Below are 23487 nucleotides of genomic sequence, written 5' to 3'. Positions count from 1 at the left end.
CTTTTCTCTTCCCCTCTGCCTAGCCGCTTCTGCATGTTCCTTGTGCCTACTTGTTCTGTTCCTTAGCCCCCTGGTTCTCTCTGACGCTGGCAGCGCCGGGACGCCTCTTTGCTGAGGCAGCTGTGCGCTATATAAACTCAGGTAACATAACATAACATAAGGGTGCCTGTGTTGCAGGGAAAGATTGTTTATGTGCAGGAAGATGTCTCTTCCTGCACATACACAATCAGTAATGGCATTTTGTAACTTCTATGTGTGCTGCAACTCGTCATTTTTTTAAATGATTGTTTTGCTGTTTCTGTCTGTGCGGCATAATGCAGCACACATAGAAACAGCAAAGACGAGGAGAAATAAAACATTTCTCCTTGTTTCGCCAGGTTAAGACCAGGTTTTCTCTGGTCTTAATTTTGGAACTGTCCCATATGTAGGCCTCCCTTGTGAATATGGGGCAGCGTCAAAATCTATGCGTTTTGCTGCGCAAAGCCCACCGCAACACCCTTTGCCCACCCCTTTCATGCTAAGTATAGACTGAAGGGGCGTATTTACAGGGCAGCATTAGGCCATGTTAAGTGGCTTAATGCTGCCTTGTGAATAAGGCGAAGCCCCTATCACCATAGGACCGTCAGAAAAAGTGAGGTTCCTATGGCGAGAGGGGCTTGAAATATGCCCCTTAATCTGGATCTTTCACGTTTAGCGTGTTCACCTTTTGAATTCTAACAGAGTTGCCATTTCTGATTCCATTACATCAGCTAGACATGTCAGGGAGTTGCAAGCGCTGACTGAGAATCCTCCATTTAAGCCTTTCTTCCAGACAAACTGGTACTTAGAACTAGGGGGTGGGTGTAACTCATGAAGTTTCGTGTAGCATAATTATGCAAAAATACTCTAGTTGCCTGGGTCTAAGACCTGCAATTGAACCACCTGTTGTCCAGGTCCTGTAAATAAAAATAAAATCAAATGTCCATGAAAAATCACTGGAAGTAATCTTGAAATGCTTTTTTTCGCTTTTAATATTTCAGTAGATCGTGGTTCAGCAGGTCGTTACATAAATCTAGCACTGACAATTGCTTAGCATAACTACCTCCTTGAATCTTTGTGATTTTTATCCTCCTGAAAGTTAGACTTTCAGGAGGATAAAGATCAATTCTGAATCTTTTAGGCTGTGGCATATTAATGAATTGTGATTCATTACAGGCAATTTAAACTTGTGACTAAAACTACTAAATGACAGAGGCATACTTAGCGGCATATTTATGAGGGCTTTGCGTCATTTTTGCACCACGTAACGTGGTACATGGTCGACGTAAACCTCTAAGTCATATTTTTGAAGCCTTTCAAAGCCACATTGCGTCGCTTTGAAAGGCTTTAAAAATATGGAGTAATGCAACTTAGCACAAATCGCTGCGTTGCATTACTCTGCGCAAGGGAGGAATTCAATGCGCGTTGCAGTGGGTGTTCCTGAGCAAATCCCCTGGTTTTTGATGCACTCCTAGATTTACCAAACCTGGGAATGCACCAAAAAGATACGCCTCCCCAGCTGAAGTGCAACAAGGAGAAATATGTTTATTTCTCCTCGTGTTTTCCTCCGTCTATGTGTGCTACATTCTGCTGCACACATAGAAAGAGGAATACACCTCTATGGTTTGACTTTTTGCAGGAAGCTGCCCCTTCTTGAACAAAAACAATCCTGCCTACAATACAGGCACCCGTGCACCATGGAGTAAGGGTGCCTGCGATGGTGCTTGGCTGCCAAAACGGTGCCAGAGCAGGGAGAAAGGGCAAGACTGCACTGTATTGGATAAATGCAGTGCATTCCTGCACTCTCCTTTTGACGCAGGGAAGCGAAACAAGGTAAATTGCTGCACTGTCCTGCACCACAATTCCTTGAAATATGCCCCTTATTTTTAAAACGTCACAGGTGTTGTACACAGCAAAAAAGGGGCGGTGCTATGTGATGCTTGTGACTCCTTTACATACCATTAGTCTCAGTTTAATAAATCCGACTATAGAAGACTCTTCAGTAACCTCAAGTCTCAAATAAAAACATGAATGATTTTTCTAAACAGAAAATGCTTATGCACCATAGTGCAACATATTGCACTGAAGTTTGGAAAAAATAAAAAGTATTCCCACACTCAATCCTCCACTTAATAATACATAAAAATGTGCAATATAAACATCAATGAAGCTCTGCATTACAAAGAGAATTGAGAAAGCTGTTGATATCCACTCCGCTTCTAGATGTATTAGCGCTTATCAACCTCAACATATTCAAGACCATGGGGACCAAAGGCATCATAATTTTCATAAATGGGGAGATTGAGCCAATCTGCTTGGTATGTAGTTGTGCTATAGATGAAGCAGTCCAAGATGCTGTTCTCAGCGGCGCTCTTTTCAAGTTCACCGTCCCACTCTACTACTCTGATTCTCTCAAGAGTACGCTGGTAGCTCTTTGGACAGTCTTCAAATTTATCAAGGTACTGCAGCAGCTGGTCATCCACTGCATAAATCTCTCCCACCACATGGTGTCCCGCGCCTGCAGTGTTGATTAAGTATGGAATGTTATATACTCCTGCAATCACAAGGGGAAATTTCTCTATGGTGCGCCCCTTGCCATGGAACCTTGCTTTCCCGTGGACACCATTGGTCATGATATGGTGGTTGGGCTGTCCTGTCTTCAGGGTGCCATATACAAAGATGTAAGTCATTCTGCCTAAAAGGTAAAAGAAACATTAATGATAATAAAAATGAGGCAGGGGTGTGGAATTTGATAAAATATCTACTTGTCCAAGGGGCAGGTTGCTTCATAAATCTACTTGTCCAGTAACAAAATTCACTTGTCCCTTTGGTGCCATGTAATGCAGTGACAAATTATGGCAGCCATCCTATTATATAAGAACTCTCTGATTATGCTAGGGCTCATACCATAGTAGTGTTTGAATACTTGCAATCCCCTTATGTTGCCACGTTTCCACAGATCTACATACTGGAGCTGTTGGTAGTGTTAAGCAATAGTTACAGGGTTAGAATGCCCTTTTGAGTCTGTGGAAACCTACTAACTTGCATGTTTTAAGGGTTTTTAACAACTCTTCTCTAATCTTTTTCCATACTGAGAAATGTTGGAAATGTACTCCTGACAATGGCAATGGCAGACGTAAACCTTCTTACAGAGTTGGGGAAAAAGTGTTTGGAGGGAAAGTGAACTTGCAAACACTCAGATTTTCGCATGAGCAAATCTACACATGATTATTTGCGGATGCTAAAATGCAGTTCACAAATATTTTCTAGAAGTACTACTTCTTGTCCTACTTCCGTTAACCATGGGAATTCCAGAAAACCGTATAGCTGTACTTAAGGCAAGGACATATACCATGGGTACACTTTTGAGACCCCTAATTTGGTCTGGGTGTTGACCATGACCTTTTGCGTTTATTAAAAGCCTGTCTCTCCGTCTGTATTGGCTGGCTTCACAGTGAGTGACAGCATTCTGCTCTTTCACAAGAAACATATTGGCACACAAAGTAGTTTTGTTCAGTGCCAGTAACTTCTGTGGCATTATGTGCTTTTTGAGACCCAAAAATGTTTTGCTTTTGCCAATGTTTATTATAATGGTGAGGGCCCGGCAGCTCCCACACCAATAAGGTTTTACAAAAACCATGCCAAAACACGTCACACATTGACAAAACTAAAAAGCTGACCACCAATTTCAGACCTACTGGTTTTTCCAATGCTTGTTTATTTTTGTTTTCCATCCATACTCTTATTAAAACTGGTTACACTGATTTTCCATTAGGAATATGTTGGGGATATACTAACATGTATCAACACATGTTACTAAATGATGATGCAAAGAAATGGTACCTGAAATTTTACAGTAGCTTAGCTAAATGTTTTTTTTCCCGCTTTTATTTTTTTATGGATATTTTATTTTGAAAGCAAAGAATAATCAATCTTGCTTTCAAGGTTCTGCAAATATTTGCATCAAATCAGAGAGCATTCTGGTAGCATTATACATAGCCTCACATTGCTAAACTTTGAAAACATGTGTACACATTTTTATACTGGAACCACTGTCAGTAGTGCAGTCAGAGCTTGCAACATTTACTAAGAGTGCTCCCCTAATAATAAAGGCTTTCAATTAATGAACCATAAATACCAGTTTGATTAGCATTAACAGATGGTCAAAAAGTTTACCTTAACTTTAGACAATGCACTTACCTGATCCATAATGTGGTGCTGCAGACTGGCCGTCAAAGGGATTGTGATACAGGGAGTTGGGCCTAAATGTCCCAAGGGCAAAATACACATTAAAACGTGTTGCCCTTGACTTCAAACAATATGTACTGGGCATCGGCTATAGGAATTCCACATCCCTGGGAGGTACTAAAGAGAAAAGTTGTCTGGTACATCAGTGCGAATTTTACCTGTGTCCTCCGTATTTTCATATTGATTCCTTAAAAATACTTGGTGATGATGAGGTTATCAAAATTAACAAACCTTCACTAATTGTATAGTGTTTCATACATGCCATGGGAACTATGGAGATGTACAAAGGTTGAAAATCTGGAATGAATTTCATTCCTTACATAATCTGAATTTTTGGTGGATATAGGGGCCCAGGTTTGCGTTACTTTTGTAAAGCAAACCAATGCAAAGTGTTATGATGAGATTTACTATCTAGCGCAAAGCGGGATCTGAGTTGGATAATTTCCCAAAGTAATGCAAAGTTGCTTCATGTGCTGTTTGCATCCAGGGGACATTCCATGGGTAGTACATGGGCGCTCCCATAAAACCACCATGCTTTTTGACGCAAATCCCTATCAACAAACATTTGTCAACAGGGATTTACACAAAAATCTTACACCTCTGTAGGAAGGTAGAATGCCTCTGCATGGTTACCCACACTTTTTGCCAGGTGTTGTTATGGATTCTGACTAGGCTGATTAGGATCCTGCTAATCATAACCCCAGTCTCTGTGCTTTCTCCACTAAATTGGATATGGTGGGTACCTAGGTACATCCCCGATTGGCTACTGGTGTACCCTAATAATTCCCCAGTATAAGGGGCTGAAGCATGTATTATGTCACCCAAGGGAGACCACTCCAACTGTGACTACAGGCCTGCCATTGCAGACTGGGTAAGATGGTGCAAGCACCACTTACGACAGAAATAGGTTTTCCTATATCTGAGGTCACTGCATTTAAATCCTATAAGTCACCCCTAAGGCAGGCCTTTCAATCCTGAAGGGAGGGTGATCGGTACTAAGTGTGACGATGCACCTGCATGAGCATGACACCTCTACAACCTTCGGAGTCCATTCTCCAGGGTTGTAAGTGCATCAGGCATTAAGATATATAGAGTGGCCATGCGTCATTACATGATGGCAAACTCTAAACTGGCTGTAACAAACCCTGTCATGTTTTGTATCGGTGTGGGAGGGATGATTCCATGCACTGCAAATCTCCTACGGGCGGCCCTCAGTGCTCCGGGTACAAGTCTTCCAGAACCGGACAGCAAGCTAGGGCTGTTGCCGACCAGAGACACGGTTCTGCCCTCCTGCTGCTGAGTCAAGCTTGAGCATGGGAAGACAGAACAATAGATATCCTGTCAAGGGGGAGGTGTGACCACCTCCCACACAAGGTTTAGTGTAATGGTGCAGGATGGGGCGCTTGCCAGCGGCACTGAGACTGCTTGAAGGGCATGCTTGGTGACCTCCTTGCATACTTCTGTTCAAACCAGTCCAGGGAACAATTGGCTCCAGCTTTGGTGCAAAACTGGACCAAGGACATGAGAGTATTCTCCGCACTGGCCAACCCCTCTGATCGGTTTGCTGTTCCTGGGCTCTTACGGATTCCAACAGGCTCAGTAACACAGGTGGCATTCTTTAACTCCCTGGAGGCCTGCACTGTCTTCAGACCGAGTTTGAGGCCAGTATCCCTTGTCGGCACCACTGGAATCGAGCACTTGTGCACCGTGTCGGCTGGCCGTTGCTAAGGATGAGCGACTCTTGTCTCCAGAGGTCTTCGGGTCCTCTCAAGGGACTTCTTTAATTCCAGTGGGCTCCCCTGTTTACTTGGGGCCTGCTCCGACTCACCTGCTCTTGGTGAGTCGCTTAGGCCTTGCTGGTCCTAACTCTGCACTTTTTTCGCTTGCCATGTTAGCTGTTGCCAAGGTTTGTTAGTGCTCCCGACGGACACCGACCCCTCAAATCCCGACATCCTACATGGGACAGCTTGTGAACGCCACCTGGTCTCCTACAGCTTCACCTGGTCTGCACTCCTGCAGCACCAAGGTCACTATCAACTCTCCTGCAACACCTGACATTGGCTGGCATTCGTCTTCCGTGCCTCCTTACAGATTCTTCTCATCCGGAATCCACCCTTAGGTTCTACCGGACACTTTTACCTTCTTTGCCAGAGGCATCTCCCTTATGTCCTCCATTGGGTTCGATGGTGGTTGCTGATTCCACTTCCCACCTAGGCACCCTGCTTCCCAGGTGTAGGTATCCTGGTTCCTAGGGTATCCACAGGTGGGGTGGCTATACAAACTTCTGTCTCCCACTGGGTTACTTCAGGGTCCACTGGGAAGGGTCCTTCTTTAAAACTGCAACCGTACTTACACACTGAACGGAGCACGATGTTGTGTTCTCACTCTGCACACTGCCTCCGTGGGGTTCCTGGTTACTTACCCTTGGTGGTTCCATGGGTCTCCAACATTTAGTTAGTGGGTACTTTATATTAAAAAACTATTTTTATAAATACACTGTGTGGTTCTTTTTTACATAATCTATACCGATAAGATTACGCTCTGGTAAAGCAAGCAGCTTTACACTCCTGGACTAAGCCTAAAGGCTGCTCAACACAGCTACCACTTAGAGAGTGTTCAAAGTTTGTCTCAGACCACTAAAATCACCATAAGGGTTGTCTGGATTAGTGCAGGGTGCTACACGTGAATAAGTGAGCACTATATACTAGACCAGCTTCTCACATTGGTGTACAGCGGTTAGGATTCTAGCCTGCATTGTTTTACCAGCTAATCTTGAGGGGATTAGTTGAAAGACCATCACTAACATTAGGCACATATAAATACTGCTTAGCATAAGTAAGTTCTACTAAACTTAAGGTTGGGTCGTTAAGGGTCTAGCACAACCCTTTCTCCAACCTTGGAGAGTTTTGTTTCCACTACGTTAGATAGGTGCAACACAGCTCTACACCTAGTAACATGTCTTTAGTGTGGGATCCTAGTGCCCCCCTCCCCAAGGCTGCTAGATATAGTGGTTTCACATTCCAGGAACTGAGAACCCTGTGTAGATCTAGAAAACTGAAGACCGGGAGTAATCCAACCACTAAGCACCTCTTAGAGCTGCTTATCCTGGATGATGTCAAAAACCCTCAGAGGGCAGGAGATCAAGATCAGGTGGGAATGATGCTCCAGTAAAGAGGTCAGGTGGAGTTACTCCTAGTGATCTTAATACTGAGCATTACCAGAAGAGTCCGAGGACTCCATCCTGGTGAACTCTGACCAAATGAATAATGCAGGTGGCACAGAGGGTGTCCTTAGAGGTAGGTTCCCCTTTATTCCTCCTGGGAGGGTTCAAAGTAGACAGAGGAGATCCAGATCTCCCTATGTTGAGTCCAATGCTTCTGGACAGTCCATAAGGACCTCAATCTCTAGTAAGAGAGAGGACTCTGTGGACAGGGAATATCAACAAATCAAGCTTGAGAAGGTTAGACTCCAGCTCAGCGAAGATCAGTTAGCCCTAGACAAAGAGGCTCTGGAAGTCCAGAGAGCTAGTAAAGATCTGTGACTAGAGTTCCATGGTGAAAGCCGTAGTGTCCATAGAGTCAGGGAAAACTATTTTGATACTAGGAACCTGAGCATGATATTCCCTCCTTACTAGGAGGGGGATGACATCCAGAAATTGATCACTGCATTAGAGAGGGCCGGAAAAGTTCAGATGGTCCCTCAAGGGCAGTGGACAGCTATCCTGTGGATCTTCTTTGCTAACAAAGGTAGAGATAAGCTCCTCACTGTTAGGGAAGAGGATGCTGACAATTACTCAGTTCTGAAGAGTGCACTCATTGACAGGTTTGGCTTAACCACTGAACAGTACAGGATTAAGTTCAGAGACACCCAGAAGAGACACACCCAGGACTGGGTAGACTTCATTCATAGTGCTATTAAGGCTCTGGAAGGCTGGCTTCATGGAAGCAAGATACAGGACTATGAATGATTGTACAGTTTGATAATGAGGGAGTACATCCTTAATAACTGTCAGAACCAATTACTCCACCAGTACCTGGAGGACTGAGATGACCTCTCCACAAGAATTGGGAAAGAAGGCAGACACATAGGTCTGCGCCAGGGTTAAGCAGAAACATCAGGGTGGTGGTGACCAGAAGAAAGATACTTCCAAAGAGAAAAAGGTGGGGATAAGTCTAAAGAGAAGTCCTCTGAAAATCCTCAAAAGTCTTCCTCCCGGGGAGGGTCCCAAACTCCTTCTTTCCCTGGATAGAAACCTTATTGCTATGTTTGCAAAACGAAAGGCCACAAGAAATGGGACTCCAATTGCCCCAAGGCCAGCAATAAGGATTCTGGTACTACTGCTACTACACCTGTGCCCCAAGTAGTAGTCCCCCAGGTGGTAGAAGTGCACCCACAAATTTAGTTGGGTTCTCATGGGGTATTGGGGTTACTGGCCTAGCCAGGTCCCCCACACAGGCCATCCTAGTCTGTGATGGTGGCATGGGGTTTGCCACTTTTACTGTAAGTCCCAATACCTTGGGCAAATACAGACAGGAGCTTCTGATTAGTGGTCAGAAAGCTGTAGCCTCTAGGGACACGGGCTAGTGTCACCATGGTGACAGGAAACTGGTGTCCCCCACTTCAGCTTTTACCAGGGTACATGTACCAGGTGACCAGCACTGATGGTGTTAGGACAGATCATTTCATGGCCATAGTCAATCTCAGCTGGGGAGGGGTTACTGGCCCTGAAAGGGTTGCAGTGTCCCCAATCCTGCATGTAGATTGCCTCTTGTGCAATGATTTGGAAAGTTCAGCCTGGGCTGAAGTAGAAGTGAAGGTCCACCTAAAAATGTTAGGCTTCCCTGAGGAGGTTGGTGTGACCCTTAGGGCCCCAGTCCAACCCCAGGAAAATTCAGGAGCAGTGGAGCCTGAAAAAATGGCCCACTCTGCTCAAAAGAGAGCACAAGGCAGGAAAAAGGGTATTTCTCCCCCCAGACTTAAGATGAGGGTCAGCGTCCCCAGGGAACTGATCCTACCCTTTGTGAAGAAACTGCCCCCACACAGGTCAGGCCTGTCTTGGCAGAGCCAGCCACTGAGGGCAGGGGAACCATCCAAGGAGGTACCCAGTCTGGAGCAGGTATTCTGCCCTTCTCTGCCAGGACTCAGTCAGCCTAGGGCTGCAGAGGCCAGGGATGTCAGTGGACCCACAGGGCCCACTGTCAAGAGGAATCCCCTCATCCATGGATTAGGAACCTCCAGCCTAGACTGGAATCCTGCTAACCAAGAAACCGGTCTCTGCTTTCTCCCCTAAATTGGATATGGTGAGTACCTAGGTACATACCAGATTGGCTACTGGTGCTCGGTTCCAAGTGCGAGGATGCCCCTACATGAGAGGGTCACTCCTACAACCTTCGGGGTCCATTCTCCCGGGATAGAAGTGCATTAACCATTAAGAGATATATAATGGCCATGCGTCATAACGCAATGGCGAACTCTAAACTGGTTGTAACAAACAGAGTCTGAGGCCAGTATCCCTCATCCGCACCGCTGGAACCGAGCCCCTGTGCACTGCGTCAGCTGGCCGTTGCTAAGGCTGGGTGACTCTTGTTTCCAGAGATCTTCAGGTCCTTTCAAGGGACTTTGTTGATTCCAGTGGGGTCCCCTGTTTGCTTGCCGCCTGCTCGACTCACCTGTACTTGGTGAGTCCCTGGGCCTTGATGGTCCTAACTGCACCTTTTTTTGCATGCCACGTTGTTTGCAGTTGCCAAGGCTTGTTGATCCTCCCAACGGACACCGATCCCTCAACTCCTGACAGACATCTGACGTGGGACAGCTCATGAATGGTTCCTGGTCTTCTACAGCATCGGTTGGTCTGCACAGCTGCTGCTCCAAAGTCACTGTTAACTCTCCTGCAACACCCGACATCGGTGTGCATTCATCTGCCATGACTCCTGGTCACCCCTTAGTGGCATAGACTCTGTCCCCTCTGCATGCAGGTACTTCTCATCTGGAAATCACCCTTGGGTTCCACCGGACACTTTTACCTTCTTCACCAGCGGCATCTTCCTGAAGTCCTCCATTGAGTTCGATGGCGGTTTCCGATGCCACTTCACACCTATGCACCCGGCTTACCTGGAGTAGCTATCCTGGTTCCTAGGGTATCCACAGGGGGGGGTTCTTCAGGGGCCACTGGGAAGGTTTCTTCTTTAAAATTGCAACCATACTTACCCACTGACTTGAATGGAGCACGCAGTTGTGTTCTCACTCTGTACACGCCTCTGTTTGGTTCCTGGTTACTTAACTTGGGTGGTTCCTTTGTGAGACCTTAAAATCTGAATCTCTCGTTTTCTGATTCAGCTATGCTTCATCCATAGTCACCTTTGACCTGTTTTCAGCCTGACTCTATCCTTGACGACACCTTGTAAACATTAGGTCACAAATCTAAGTTGAGACATTGTAGGCTGCGTAAACATGCAAAGTCAGCACAAAAGAATAGCTGATGTCTGCACTGTGGGTTTTGTGTGTATTTTAAACAATAGTAAAGCCTTAGATAAAGTTTGTTCATATAAGCCTATCTTGTTATGCAGCCTCAAGATGTGACAGTTACACAAGGCACCAAGGTTGTTGATTTTTACTGATTGTCTCATTTGTATGTTCTTCCCAGAGCCTTATTTACCTCTGGGCGTTTCTTGTCTGTGGTTTTCACTATATAAACCCATGTAACCATAGTTCAGTGTGTTCTATCCTCGGTATATTTATGGTACTGGTCGGATGGAGACCCATTCATGAATGATTGAATAAACTACGCATGGTTTGACTCCGCTCCAGTGTTGTTTCCTCCTGACTTGATAAGAACCTGTGGCAAAGTGGTGATCCATGCACCAGCAGGTTATAGATTGATCTGCTCCACACTTTGGGTCCCCAGCACTTATGTCTTCTGGGTACAGTCTTGACTTGGGTTGTGGTTCGCAACCCACTATTTAGTGTATGGTTTGGTCCCCCTCGGGGGACCACTGTGCATATTGTACTACTTACGTGTTTTCTTTGCAAAGTATTGTGTGCATTGAGTATATCTTCAGGTAGGAGATATTTGTATGTGTTCGTGAGCACTTTATAATAAATACCTATTTTTATAAATATACTGTGTGGTTCTTTTTCACTTAATCTATACCGATAAGATAACGTTCTGGTAAAACAATCGGCTTTACACTCCTTCTGGACTAAGCTTGAAGTCAACTTTCCACAGCTACCAACAGAGAGATTTCTAAGGTTGTCTAAGACCACTAAAATCACCATAAGAGTTTTCTGGATTAGTGCATGGTGCTACACTTAAATAAGTGAGCACCATATACAAAGCCAGCTTCTCACAAACTCCTTGAGGCAAACGTAATGTTTTAATTTTTCCTCGGTTTTTATACTTTGCCTGAGTGCTGCATTCATTCTACAGTAGACATACAAAGCAGAAAAGTGTTAAAGGATAGTTTTTGTACTGGAAGAATTCACTTCCAGTACAAAAACTATTCCTTACAGAATGCACTATGTCGGAGCACAAGAACTTTAGTTGCTGTGCTGGGTTGTGTGAATTGTTTGTAAATCTGAGCTAAAGTATATATATCAGAAAGATCGCTGCCGAAGTAACATGTTCTGCACAACTGTGATGAAAGCTATTCCTGCTCTCTTCTATTCCATTTAGGAATATTTGTAGATAGAAAGACTAATCACAAACATTAAGAGAAGTGAGCGTATCTTTCGTTATATACATAATTAAATATGTTTTGCTAATTCACACGTTTCCTTCAGTTCCATGCACAGATTATGCAAATATACATGGTTTTGAGAACTGCCAGTCCAAAGCGGTCATCTTGCACATAGCTATGTGCAAGGTAAAAAGGTTATATCCGAAAGAGACAGTTAGTCATAGATTCCTTACCTTCGAATTACCCACAGGCATCACACTGGATCCGGAGAATTTTTTCTTAGCAGTATCCCTGCGTAGGTGGGCGGGGTTGGTCGACACGGCGTCCGTCGTCTGCGTCGTGGTCGCCAAGATGACGTTGCGGTGCCTACTTTAACGCAACCCCTGCATGCGGACGTCAGTTCTTTCTTCCTCTGCGTAAATCTAGCATCTGGCGAGAGCTACCCCTTACTCAATTTTTTACTAAACTTTTTGACGTTTTGCCGACATCTTTATCGAGTCTTTCGACTCCTGGTGCGCATAGGGATGTGCCGAGGCCAGATACAATTTAAGCCTTGCGATGCCTGTCGCACACTGATGTCTGTGACGGACCAGCACCTCGTGTGTCTTTGGTGGTGTTTGGAGAGGACAATGACCCAAAGATGCTCCGACTGCCAGGCCATGAATCCAAGGTCTTTGCAGGAACGGTCCCGAAAGTTCTTGGAGGCCCAGCTGTTGGCTCCGCGTTGCTCCCAGTCTCATTCGAGAGAAATTTCTTGAGGTCTTTTGCGGAGCTCCTACACCTCATTGCACTCAAAGTCCTCCAAGTCTTCGGGTAAGTCGAAGCACAAGAAGAAGGCGAAGAAGCACTGGTGCTCTTCGCCTTCTCCCTGTCGGTCAGCTGATGCGACACGGGACTCGGAGCATCGTCGCTCTAAGGCTTCATCTTCGGTGCCTACTTCAGGGACCACTCCACCCCTCACCCCATTTCCGGAAGCCGGAGCATCCCATGCCCAACCTTGTACTTTTTACGAAGCCCTTCATCGCATCTTTGGGCAGCCCGACTCCGCCTGCGTGCCTTTGGGCCCGGTGGAGCCGGTCGGAGGTCCTGGGCCTTTGATGCCGGCAGCTCCGGCGGGCCCCTGCGGATCCAGGTTGGGATCCGAGCCGATGCTGGTCGATCTTGCTCAACCTTCCCCGGCATCGATCCCGGCGATGACACCCCTGGTCGACGCCATCCCCATCCTCACCCTGAGATGGACCCGGAGCAGGACCGATGTAGGATCCAACGCTTGAGGGTACTTTCGTTCCCCTGTTTATCTCTGGTGTTCCCTTTCAATCAGAAGGTAGTGCTAAGGACTGGGAGGGGTTGCTGGACCCTTTAGCAAACCAGCTAGAAGGGCCGGACTGGAGAGAGGACCTGGGTGACGCCAGTGGTCAGGACACTTCTCCAGACCGTGGCTACGGAGGAGGGAATGTCATACGCTGTGGTGGTGAGAAGGGCGGAAGGGCGGCTGAGGTCTTGGGCCTTGAGAGCTCCTTTTGGTGGCAGTCAGGACTAACTTCCTGGCAGAGTTGCTTCACCTTATGGTATCCTTCTCTGAACTCCTTCTGCCCTTTAACGAAGTCCTCACTGAGGTCCTTCTGGGCACCTGGTCCAAGCCCAGCACATGGGCTCCTGTGGCAAGGACGATCGCCCGCCACCATCGCCAGGCTCTGGTTGACCCAGTTTTCCTCACCCAACACCCTTCCCCCGATGAGCTTGGTGGTCCAAGACTCTTCATCCAAGGGTGCATTCCCTTCTGCTCCCCCAGATAGGGAATTCAAGAAGCTGGATCACCTTGGGAAGTGCATGTTCTCTTCCTCCAACTTGGCAGTGCGGTCTGTGAATACCGTGTGCCTCTTGGGCCTATACTCCCATACTATCTGGGACTCGTTGCGCAGGTGCTGCCTCAGTGTCCGGAGGAGGCCCGGGCCATTCTCTCCTAGGCAGTGGCGAATGGGAGGGACTCCACCGTCTGGACCCTAAACGTGCGGTGTCCTTCTAACTTGACCCACAAAAGATTTCCGGGTGGATGATCAAATCTTCGTTGGCTATGTAGGTGCCAAGAAAGGCCGGGCTGATCAGAAGCATACCATCTCTAGATGGGTTGTTCTTTGTATTAAAATCTGTTATGCTTGCACATCTCCGACGACTTTCCCCTGACACGGGGCACCCGCCAAGGCTGTCCCCTGTCCCTGCTGCTTTTTGCGCTGGTACTCCAGCCATTGGCGGCATGGATTCGGTGGGAGCCAATGATAAGGGGTATCCGATGGATGGGAGACTGGGAAGACATCATCTCGCTGTATGTGGACGACATCTTATTATATATTGGACTTCCCAGGCGTTCCACACTGGTCCTCCTGAACATATGTGAACTCCTTGGGCGGGCGTCGGGTTATACTATCAACTGGTCCAAATCGATACTTTATGTCCTACACGACCCACCACCGCTGCTACCCAAAGATTGCCCACTCTTGATCGTGAGCGATGGATTTAAATATTTAGGGATCATTGGGGGCGTTGCCGCTAACGCTGTTGGATAAGGCAGCGCTGTTTAAAATGATGGCGCTACCTCGTTTTGTGCATGCACTGGAAAATATGCCGTTCCCAGTGCCTCCTAGCTATTTTAAAGCTATTTCTCAAGACCCAGGTCTCCAGCCTGTTATGGGGACAAAAACCGGCACGCAATGCGCAAGCCAAGTTGGTTCGCGGTTGGTACGACGGAGGGATAGTCCTCCCGAATATACAGTTATATTACTGGGCGGCGTAATGAGAATTTGCCTAGCTTTAGGGCTGGTAAGTTCCAATTCTATTAAGGACTCGGAGGCGAGGATTATGCCTTACTTTCGTCACTTTATTTTTACAGCAGCAAGAAAAAACTTATAAAACTACTTTTCCCATGAACACTTGGGAAAGAAACAGGAAACTGAACCATAAAGAGGAAAATGCCTCAGTGGATTGTTTTAGTGCAGGAAGGTCTCTTCCTGAATAAAAACAATTCTGCTTACAATGCAGGCATCCTTGCACCATGATGCAAGAGTGCCTGGACTGGCACTAGGCAGCACTTTGTGCGCCAGCACTGGGAAAAGGCACAAATGTGCCATATTTAACGCAGTGCAGCAAGGTGACTAGCTGCACTGCGGTGCATCACATCTTAATAAATCTGCCCTGTGATCTTTAGTATTTTTTTTTTGCACATACTGTAGTGTTCTAATCTAGGACCCTGATCGATACTGTGACCTTATGCCCCTATTCGGCTATAAATCCATTTATTCCCTATATTGGCATAACCGATCAAATGCAATATTCAGAAACTCGTCTCTGGCCTCACACGAACAGTGCCACATTTCAGAATCGCTTTCTCTGCCACTTCCTTTGCAACGAATTAGTGCAATGACATAGCAGAAGTTACTATCTAAGATTCCTAGATTAACACTCCGAGTTCTTCAACAAGATAAAAACTCAGCAACCTGGAAATCCCCGCTTGCTATGTTTTGATTAGTAATAGAACTCTAATGAGCACTGATAGACGATCACTTCCTAGTGACATCTTTATTGACGTCTTATGTCCAAAAACGTACGTCAAACAAGGCACCTTTCAGGTATAAATATTACCAACGTTGCCTTAAGAAAACGCTGTCTCGCTGCTGCTGAAGTTGCTGTTATGCTGATGATACCATAGCTGCTATCGCTACTGCTATCGCTGCTAACTAGCGAACGATGGTGTGGTGAACTTGGAAGCTGAACAGCCGTCCCCCTGCAAGAGCCCAGCAGATGCAAGCTGCCTGCGGACGCTGCCCCTCCTCCTCCTCGACGCGCTGAGAGAGACGCTGTCTTTTCTCCTGCAGAGAAATCCAGCTCCGGCGTTTCTAGTCTACCCTTGCGGGTGACTGGGATATCGACCCCCTGAAGGAGATACCAGACCTCCATCATTCTATTCCAGAGGTATGGTGTTGACTAAACCCTTAGAGAGAATTCTTGAAGCAAACCTTGGCAAAACCAACTTAACTTAAAGCTACTTACTTACTCCCCACCCAAGTATTAGGCTTAGGTCAGGTACACTGGGGTAGGCGTAGTTAGAAGCATCAGTTGAGTATTTTAGCCTAATGTATATATGTTTTATTCATTTTAACCATTGTATGGCTAAGAAACCATATCAATGCTTTTACAGTATTATTTCGCAATACTCATCTTACTGTACGTACTTTTTATAATAACAAGTCTTGCAATTGTGGCAATTCATTTCTCTTGTACGAGAAGAAAGACTGTTCAATAAATGTTACCCTTTATTGACAACGCCCATCTCTCTATTCTCTACATATTGTGAAAGTAAACTGCACAACCACTGACTGAGTAAAATAACTGTCTATTGTTCACACTACCCTAGAGATTGACTCTTGATCTGAGGAGCAAAGTTGTCATGTTGCACGGTTGTTGGAAAACTGAATCCCTTCTTGTCTGTACCAGGGAAGCTGATCACTTCCTATTCAGTCAAGAAAGTTTCCAGTGACCTCTGAGCTAGTTGGTAACAAACCCAATTAAGTTTAGCATAGTCAGTGGAGGCTGGAAGATCCGCAGTTCTACGTCGATACTACTGTTTATGTTATTCCAATGCGCAGGGCCTATTGGGAAAATAGGAACTACACTACAATACTTCGAAGACCTGAGGCTCACTTTAGCTCACTGCGTTGAGCTTCAACCCACAAGATCTTCTATATACTTTCTGGACTATTTGACAATGTAAAAAAAAAAAACATATTCATGCTATATATGCCCAAGATGTAAGTTTCAGTTTTCTCCGAATACTCTGAATCATGGACCCTTTTGGAAGATTTAAAGCATTTTTATATGCATATTCTCTACCGGGTCAAGGAAGTAACCTTTATCTATTCAGAATATTTGAGACCTGTAAAGTGCTAATGGAGGAATGTTGAACAAAAACGCTTTTTAAAGTGGTGTATATGACAGTCCCCCATACATACCCGTAAACGTCACGAAGGAACCAACCTGTAATAAAGCTCTAGATCTAATTTCCATTCAATATCATTCACTTCAAATGGTCCTTAAAATGTAGTCCCAAATATTTATGTCTTGACTTCTACTTTCAAATTATATACCAGTTGCAGTTAGATACTTTTTTGCCAAAAATGAACACATTTGTGTTTGGTTAAATTGATCCTCAGGAGATCTGATGCACAATATGTTGAAAATAAGTCAAGCTTCTTCTGGAGACCGATTGCAGGATAATCTAAAATAACAAGGTCATCACCATACATTAAACAAGGGACATGGGTTACACCAATTTTGGGGGGAAAATTATTTGAATCATTTAATCTTGTTGGAAGGTCAGCCACACAGAAAACTAAAAAGATCATGGCTAAAAACATCCTTAGGGTTATCCATTATCTATTTCTATCTTTTTAGTTAGACTATCCTATAGATCCATCTTCACGTGGGTCCAATTCAAGGGGTGCAGTGCTGGAGTCAAAGACAACAGGCCCCTCTGGACATTATATCCACTGTATTGATAGCGGTACGTAAGTCCACAAAGCAACTGCACATTCTCTGTTTTATTTCTACCCAAGGCACAAGGCAGTGATCCGTAGCAGAGTGGCCTGCTAGAAAACCATCTTGTTCAGTGGGCAACAGCATTTTTCTGGAACCCAGATTTGAAGACTTTTAAGCAATATTTTGTAGAAACACAGCTGAATACTAACACAGATAAAAGGTTATAAACCTATAATTTGCCCTGATTCTACCATATCCTTTCATCTGAAAGAAACAGGTTAGTATTAGATTCCTTACCTTAGAATATCCCCAGGTGTCAGACTGGATCTGGAAAGCTTTCATCAGCAGTACCCTTGCGCGTCGGTAGGCGTCGTCTGTTGCGCCGCGTCCGTCGGCGTCGGCGTCGTGATCGCCAGGATGACGTCGCAGTACTTAGACGCCTCCCTCGCGCGCTGATGTCATTTCTTCTTTTTTTCCGTGCCAGCAAGCGCAGATCCGGGAGGAGCGTACACTAGTCAATTGTTGACTACTTTTTGGGCCTATTTTGGCTATTCTTTTCGAGTCGACTTCGACTCCTGGTGCCGGTAGGGATGCCTGGTTTCAAGCCGTGCGACGCCTGTCACCGCCTGATGTCAGTGACCGACCCCCACCACCGGTGTCTCTACTGCCTCAGGGCCGACCAGAACGACAAGTCGTGCCACGACTGCCGGGCCTTGACGTCGAAGGCTAGGCGAGAGCAGTCCCGCAAGCTCCTCGAGCTCCGGCAGTCAGCTCCGCGCCGCTCAAGGTCCCGGTCGAGGAGGAAGTCGAGGGGGCGGTCGCAGAGCCGGAGCCCACACCGTTCCTCGGGCTCCAAGTCCTCGCATTCAGGTAAGTCGAGGCACTCTAAAAAGGAAGCCGAAGAGATGACATCGCTCTTCTGACTCCCTTCGCCGGTCGTGCGACTCGGCCGAGGGTGCGGGTGGCATCCGGTTCCATACCCTCCAGTCCCTGGACTGCGTGCGACGCCGGAGGAGATTCGTGATTTCCTCATCGCCATGAGGACTCACTTCCCTCCGCTGAGGCCTGCCGGAGCGCCTTCGGGACCCGCAGACCCGACTGGGGTCCTAGTGAGCCAGCGTCTTTGGCCCCGGCGCCGTCGTCGACTTCGGTCCCGAAGCCGTAGGCTCCCGTGGGATCCAGGCCTGGATCCCTGTCGACGCCAGTTGACCTCACGACTCCTCCGCTGGCGCCGACCCCTCTGGAGCTGCTCCCGGCACCGTCTTCGGATGACGCCGTCCCCGGTTTCAGCCCCAGTCCGGGTCCGACATCGGAGCGGCGCCACTCGGTGCCATCTCCAGGGTTGGTGGGTGAGCAATTCACCTATGACCCAGCTCCGTCATTTCTGCCTGTTTATCAGGACACGGAAGAAGGGGAGGAAAGGTAGGGGTCTGAGGACCCTCTGACACGACAGTACCAGTTATCTCAGGACTGGGCAGACGAGCTGGGGGGGGGGCAGTGGTCTTGACACATCGCCTGACACTGGCTTCATCCCTCCTCCTTCCGTGGCTACGGAGGAGGGTGCTACTGATGGTGTGGTGTTGCGCAGGGTAGTCAAGGCCTTGGCTCTTGAGCTCCCTGCTGGGGCCATGAGGACTAATCTCCTCACTGAGGTGCTTCAGCCGCCAGTAAGCTCTACGGAGCCACTGCTGCCGTTTAATGAGGCCCTCACGGACGTTCTGATGGGCACTTGGTCCAAGCCCTCCACAGTGCCCCCTGTGGATCGGAACATGGCCCGACCTCACCGGCCGGCTCCGGGCGATATCTGCTTTCTGTCCGTACATCCCACCCCGAGAGTCTCGTCATCCAGGCCTCTATGTCCCAGACCACATTCCCGACTGACCCTCCAGATCGGGAATCCAAAAGGTTTGACCAGTTTGGGAAGAAACTGTTCTCCTCACTTAGTCTGGGGTTGCGGTCTATCAACACTGTTTACCTTTTGGGCCATTAAAACCCACTCCTTGTGGGATACGGTTGCGGACGTGCTGCCTCAGCGCCCGGAGGAGGCCCGGGCACGGCTCACCCAAGCTCTTTCTGAGGGGCGGGATGCAGCACGTTATTCCAACCGATGTGGACTTGATACCGCGGACTCGCTGGGCAGAGCGATTTCCACGACGGTGGCGATCCGTCGCCATGCCTGGCTGAGGTCCACCAATTATTCGGGGGATGTCCAGTCCACGCTCATGGACATGCCCTTCGAAGGCCGCCACCTTTTTGGTGTCACAGCAGACAGCACGCTTGAGCGTTTCAAGGACTCCAGGGCTACGGCAAAGTCCTTGGGCCTGTCGGGCCAGCGCCAGCAGCCTTCTGCTTTTCGCCCCTTTCGTGGCCAAGGAAGGGGCGCCCCCACACGTTTGTCCAGCCACAGGCCGCAGAACTAACCTCAACGCCATCGCGGACGTGGGAACCGCTGTGGCGGTGTAGGGGGACAAAGGCCGGGTCAGTCCACATCCACTCCCGCAGCATCTGCCTCAAAGCCTTCCTAGTCCGAACTTTCAGGCCCATTCGACGCCAGTGGGGGAAAGGGTCCATCAACTTCTCCTCTGGCGTACCATCACTTTGGAAAGGTCGGTGCTGCAAATCGTCCGAAGGGGCTACTTCCTCCCCTTCTAGGTGACCCATCCAGCCATGCCACCGCAGTACCACCGCATGTTGGGGGATCACTTGCAACTTCTGCAGGAGGACGGTACGGCCCTCATGGCCAAGGGGGCCATCGAGCGCGTTCCTGACCCAGAAGTAAGTCGTGGTGGCTATTCCCACTACTTTCTGGTACCCAAGAAGGGCAAAAGAGGCCTACTCCCTATCTTGGACCTCCGAAGCATCAACGGCTTCCTCCAGAAGGAGAAGTTCAAGATGCTGACTTTAGCTAAGGTCCTGGCTGCCCTAGACCCTGGAGACTGGATGGGAGCGTTGAACTTGCAGGACGCATATTTCCACATTCCCGTCCTGCTGGTCCACTGGCGCTTCCTGCGGTTCACGGTAGGCCACAAGCACTTTCAGTTAACCATGCGCCCCTTCGGCCTCACCATTGTCCCTCGGGTGTTCACGAAAGTGATGGCGGTGGTCGCAGCTCATCTGCGCAGATCAGGGGTTCCAGTCTTCCCCTATCTCGATGACTGGTTGTTGAAGGTGGGCTCGCCTTGGACAGTAGTCTCCCACCTCCAGACTACGGCTGATCTCCGGCACTCGCTGGGGTTCTCCATCAACGTGCCGAAGTCACACCTGTGCCCCTCTCAGAAGCTCCTTTTCATCGGAGCAGTTCTGGACTCGGCGCAGTTTCAGGTTTATCCTCCCGAGCAGCGGGTTCGGGATATTCAGGCTCTGATTCCGATCTTTCAGCCTTTATACCGAGTTTCAGTCAGGCTGGCGCTGCGGCTCCTGACGGATGCGTCCCTCCTGGAATGTGGGGGCCACATGGGAGAGGCGGAGATCAGAGGCCTCTGGTCTCCGGCGGAGTCCCGGCTCCATATCAACCTTCTGCCCAGAGCGCTGCAGTAGATTAGGCGCGACCGGGCCCAAGTCATCCTTGTGGCTCCGGACTGGGCACGAATATTCTGGTATCCCGAGCTACTCAGCATGTCAGTCGATGACCCGATTCATCTGCTTCGTCTGCCTCTTCAGGAGGAGCTTCTGTCACAGCAACAGGGGACGATCTTCTACCCGAACCTGTACAGTCTCCACCTACATGCGTGGAGATTGAGCGGCGACAGTCGAGGCCATTTGACTTGCCTCCTGAAGTCTGTGATGTGATTCTGGCAGCAAGGCGTCCCTCCACAAAAACGGTATAGGCCTGCAGGTGGAACAAATTTGTGGCATGGTGCACAGCAAAGGCTGTGGATCCACTTTCTGCTCCCTTTCAGAGGTTCTCCTCTTCCTTCTTTCTCTTGCCCAGCAGGGCTCTGCTCTGGGCACTATCAAAGGCTATCTCGCGGCCATTTCAGCCTTCTTAAGGCTTCCTGATCAGCCTTCTCTTTTCAAGTCCCCAGTTGTAAATAGATTCTTGAAGGGTATCACTCACATGTTTCCTCCTGTTCCCTTCGTGATGCCTCAGTGGGACTTGAACCTTGTACTGACTTATCTGATGTGCGCTCCCTTTGAGCCACTCCATAACTGTCCTCTTCGTCTTCTGGCTCTTAAAACTGCATTCCTGGTTGCCATCATCTCTTCCAGGAGAGTGAGTGAGCTCCAGGCTCTGTCTTTTAAGCCTCCTTTCCTCTCTGTCCATCCGGACAAAGTTGTTCTGAGGACTCGTCCTTCTTTCCTGCCCAAGGTGGTTACAGCCTTTCACATCGGGCAGTCCATCACCTTGCCCACCTTCTTTCCGCCTCCGCATCCCTCGAAAGAGGAAGAGAGGCTCCACCGTCTGGATCAAAACGTGCGCTCACCTTTTATCTGGACCGCACACGCCAGTTCCAGGTGGACGACCAGTTCTTTGTTGGTTACGTGGGTGCGAAGAAGGGACGGGCGGTGCACAAGCGGACCATCTCTTGGTGGGTCGTTTTGAGCATCAAGGTCTGTTATTCCATGGCGAAAAAGGAGCCTCCTGTGGGGGTGCGCGCCCATTCCACTCGGGCAACGGCGGCTACTACTGCCCTGGATCGGGGAGTCCCGTTAAAGGACATCTGTCAGGCAGCTACATGGGCTTTGCTGCACACGTTTGCTAAGCACTACTGCCTATACAGCCAAGTCTGGAGAGATGGCTTTTTGGCCGATCGTTCTCCAGGACTTTCTGGTGTGATCTTGGTTCGCAGACCCACTCTGGGGTTCGTATTGCTGGGGTATCTATTCTAGGGTAAGGAATCTAACACTAACCTGTTTCTTTCAGATGCACAAATTACTTACCTTCGGTAACAATATATCTGTAAGAAACAGTAGTTAATGTTGGATTCCTTCCCGTTCCACCCATCCTCCCCGTTCTGCGAACCAATAGCTAGGGTTAAGGTCATCCCTTTCAGGGCCCTAGTTTTATGACACCAGTGTCGGTTTCTATCATGGCTCTGCGTTCCTGGCGCGGAAAGCTATGTACAGAACTGAAGTCAGCGTGCGAGGTCGGCGTCTAAGAACTCTGACTACATCATCCTGGCGATCACGACGTAGACGACGGACACGGAGCCGCAGACGACACCTACCGATGCGCAAGGGTACTGCTGGCGAAAACTTTCCTGATCCAGTCTGACGGCTGGGGATATTCTAAGGTAAGGAATCCAACACTAACTACTGTTTCTTACAGATATATCGTTACCGAAGGTAAGTAACTTCTGCTTCAGTAGTGGTTTTATCATGAGTTCCTTCATTACTCCAGGTTATTTCCCATTTCAACTATCCATCAATACAGATACTCTAAGTTTTCTGCCCACCAATCAGTGTTATTTTTTAAAAGAATTACTGGGATATTATTAGGGCCGGTGGCATTACTTAATTTAAATCCAGCTATTATCTTTTTAATCTGCTCTTTAGTAAATAATTCAAGAATATCAGAATCAACATTATAAATGTTTACCTGATCTTTTGTTGACGGCGAACCATAAAGTTTATTTACAGGTAAGACCCATTCCTCTTCTGATATCATGTATGAAGGTGACACTGCATGTGAGCCAGCAATATTATTCAATGATCCCCAGAATATTTTATGATCCACTGCCTGGATAACATCCAACATTTCACAATTTTTTTTATTGTAAAAGCTCACTTTCTTGCTTCTAATCAAGTACTTACATTGTTTTTCATCCCCATAATATGGTTACCATTCTCCTCGATTGCACCTTCCCCAATGGATTGTTGTAATTTCCTTATCTTTCTTTTGCTTCCTATGCTCTTCGTTAAACCATCCTTTATTATGTTCACTAATAGGCTTGACACCAGAAAATTCCGAAGACATGGAAGCACACTCCGTAAGCGAGGTGAACTAATCTAATTTAATAAGGAATTCAGTAAAAAGACGGAGTAATCGCCCTACCTCATATAGAATTGCACTATC

At 47.6% G+C, this 23487-nt stretch overlaps 1 protein-coding gene across 1 annotated transcript in view; it reads right to left on the bottom strand.

Annotated features, from left to right (window-relative positions):
- Window positions 1-1008: 1008 nt before the first annotated feature.
- Window positions 1009-23487, bottom strand: part of LOC147697708 (gamma-glutamylaminecyclotransferase-like) — a 344649-nt gene continuing 322170 nt past the window's right edge. The window contains exon 3 of the mRNA XM_086934372.1: window positions 1009-2713. Within this exon, the coding sequence (XP_086790498.1) occupies window positions 2247-2708 (462 nt within the window). The 5' untranslated portion in view covers window positions 2709-2713 and the 3' untranslated portion in view covers window positions 1009-2246. The remainder of the gene's footprint in view (window positions 2714-23487) is intronic.

The sequence above is a fragment of the Lissotriton vulgaris genome, chromosome 8 (assembly GCF_964263255.1).
Source record: "Lissotriton vulgaris chromosome 8, aLisVul1.2, whole genome shotgun sequence".
Classification (NCBI taxonomy): domain Eukaryota; kingdom Metazoa; phylum Chordata; class Amphibia; order Caudata; family Salamandridae; genus Lissotriton; species Lissotriton vulgaris.
This window is presented reverse-complemented; position numbering and strand designations above follow the sequence as displayed.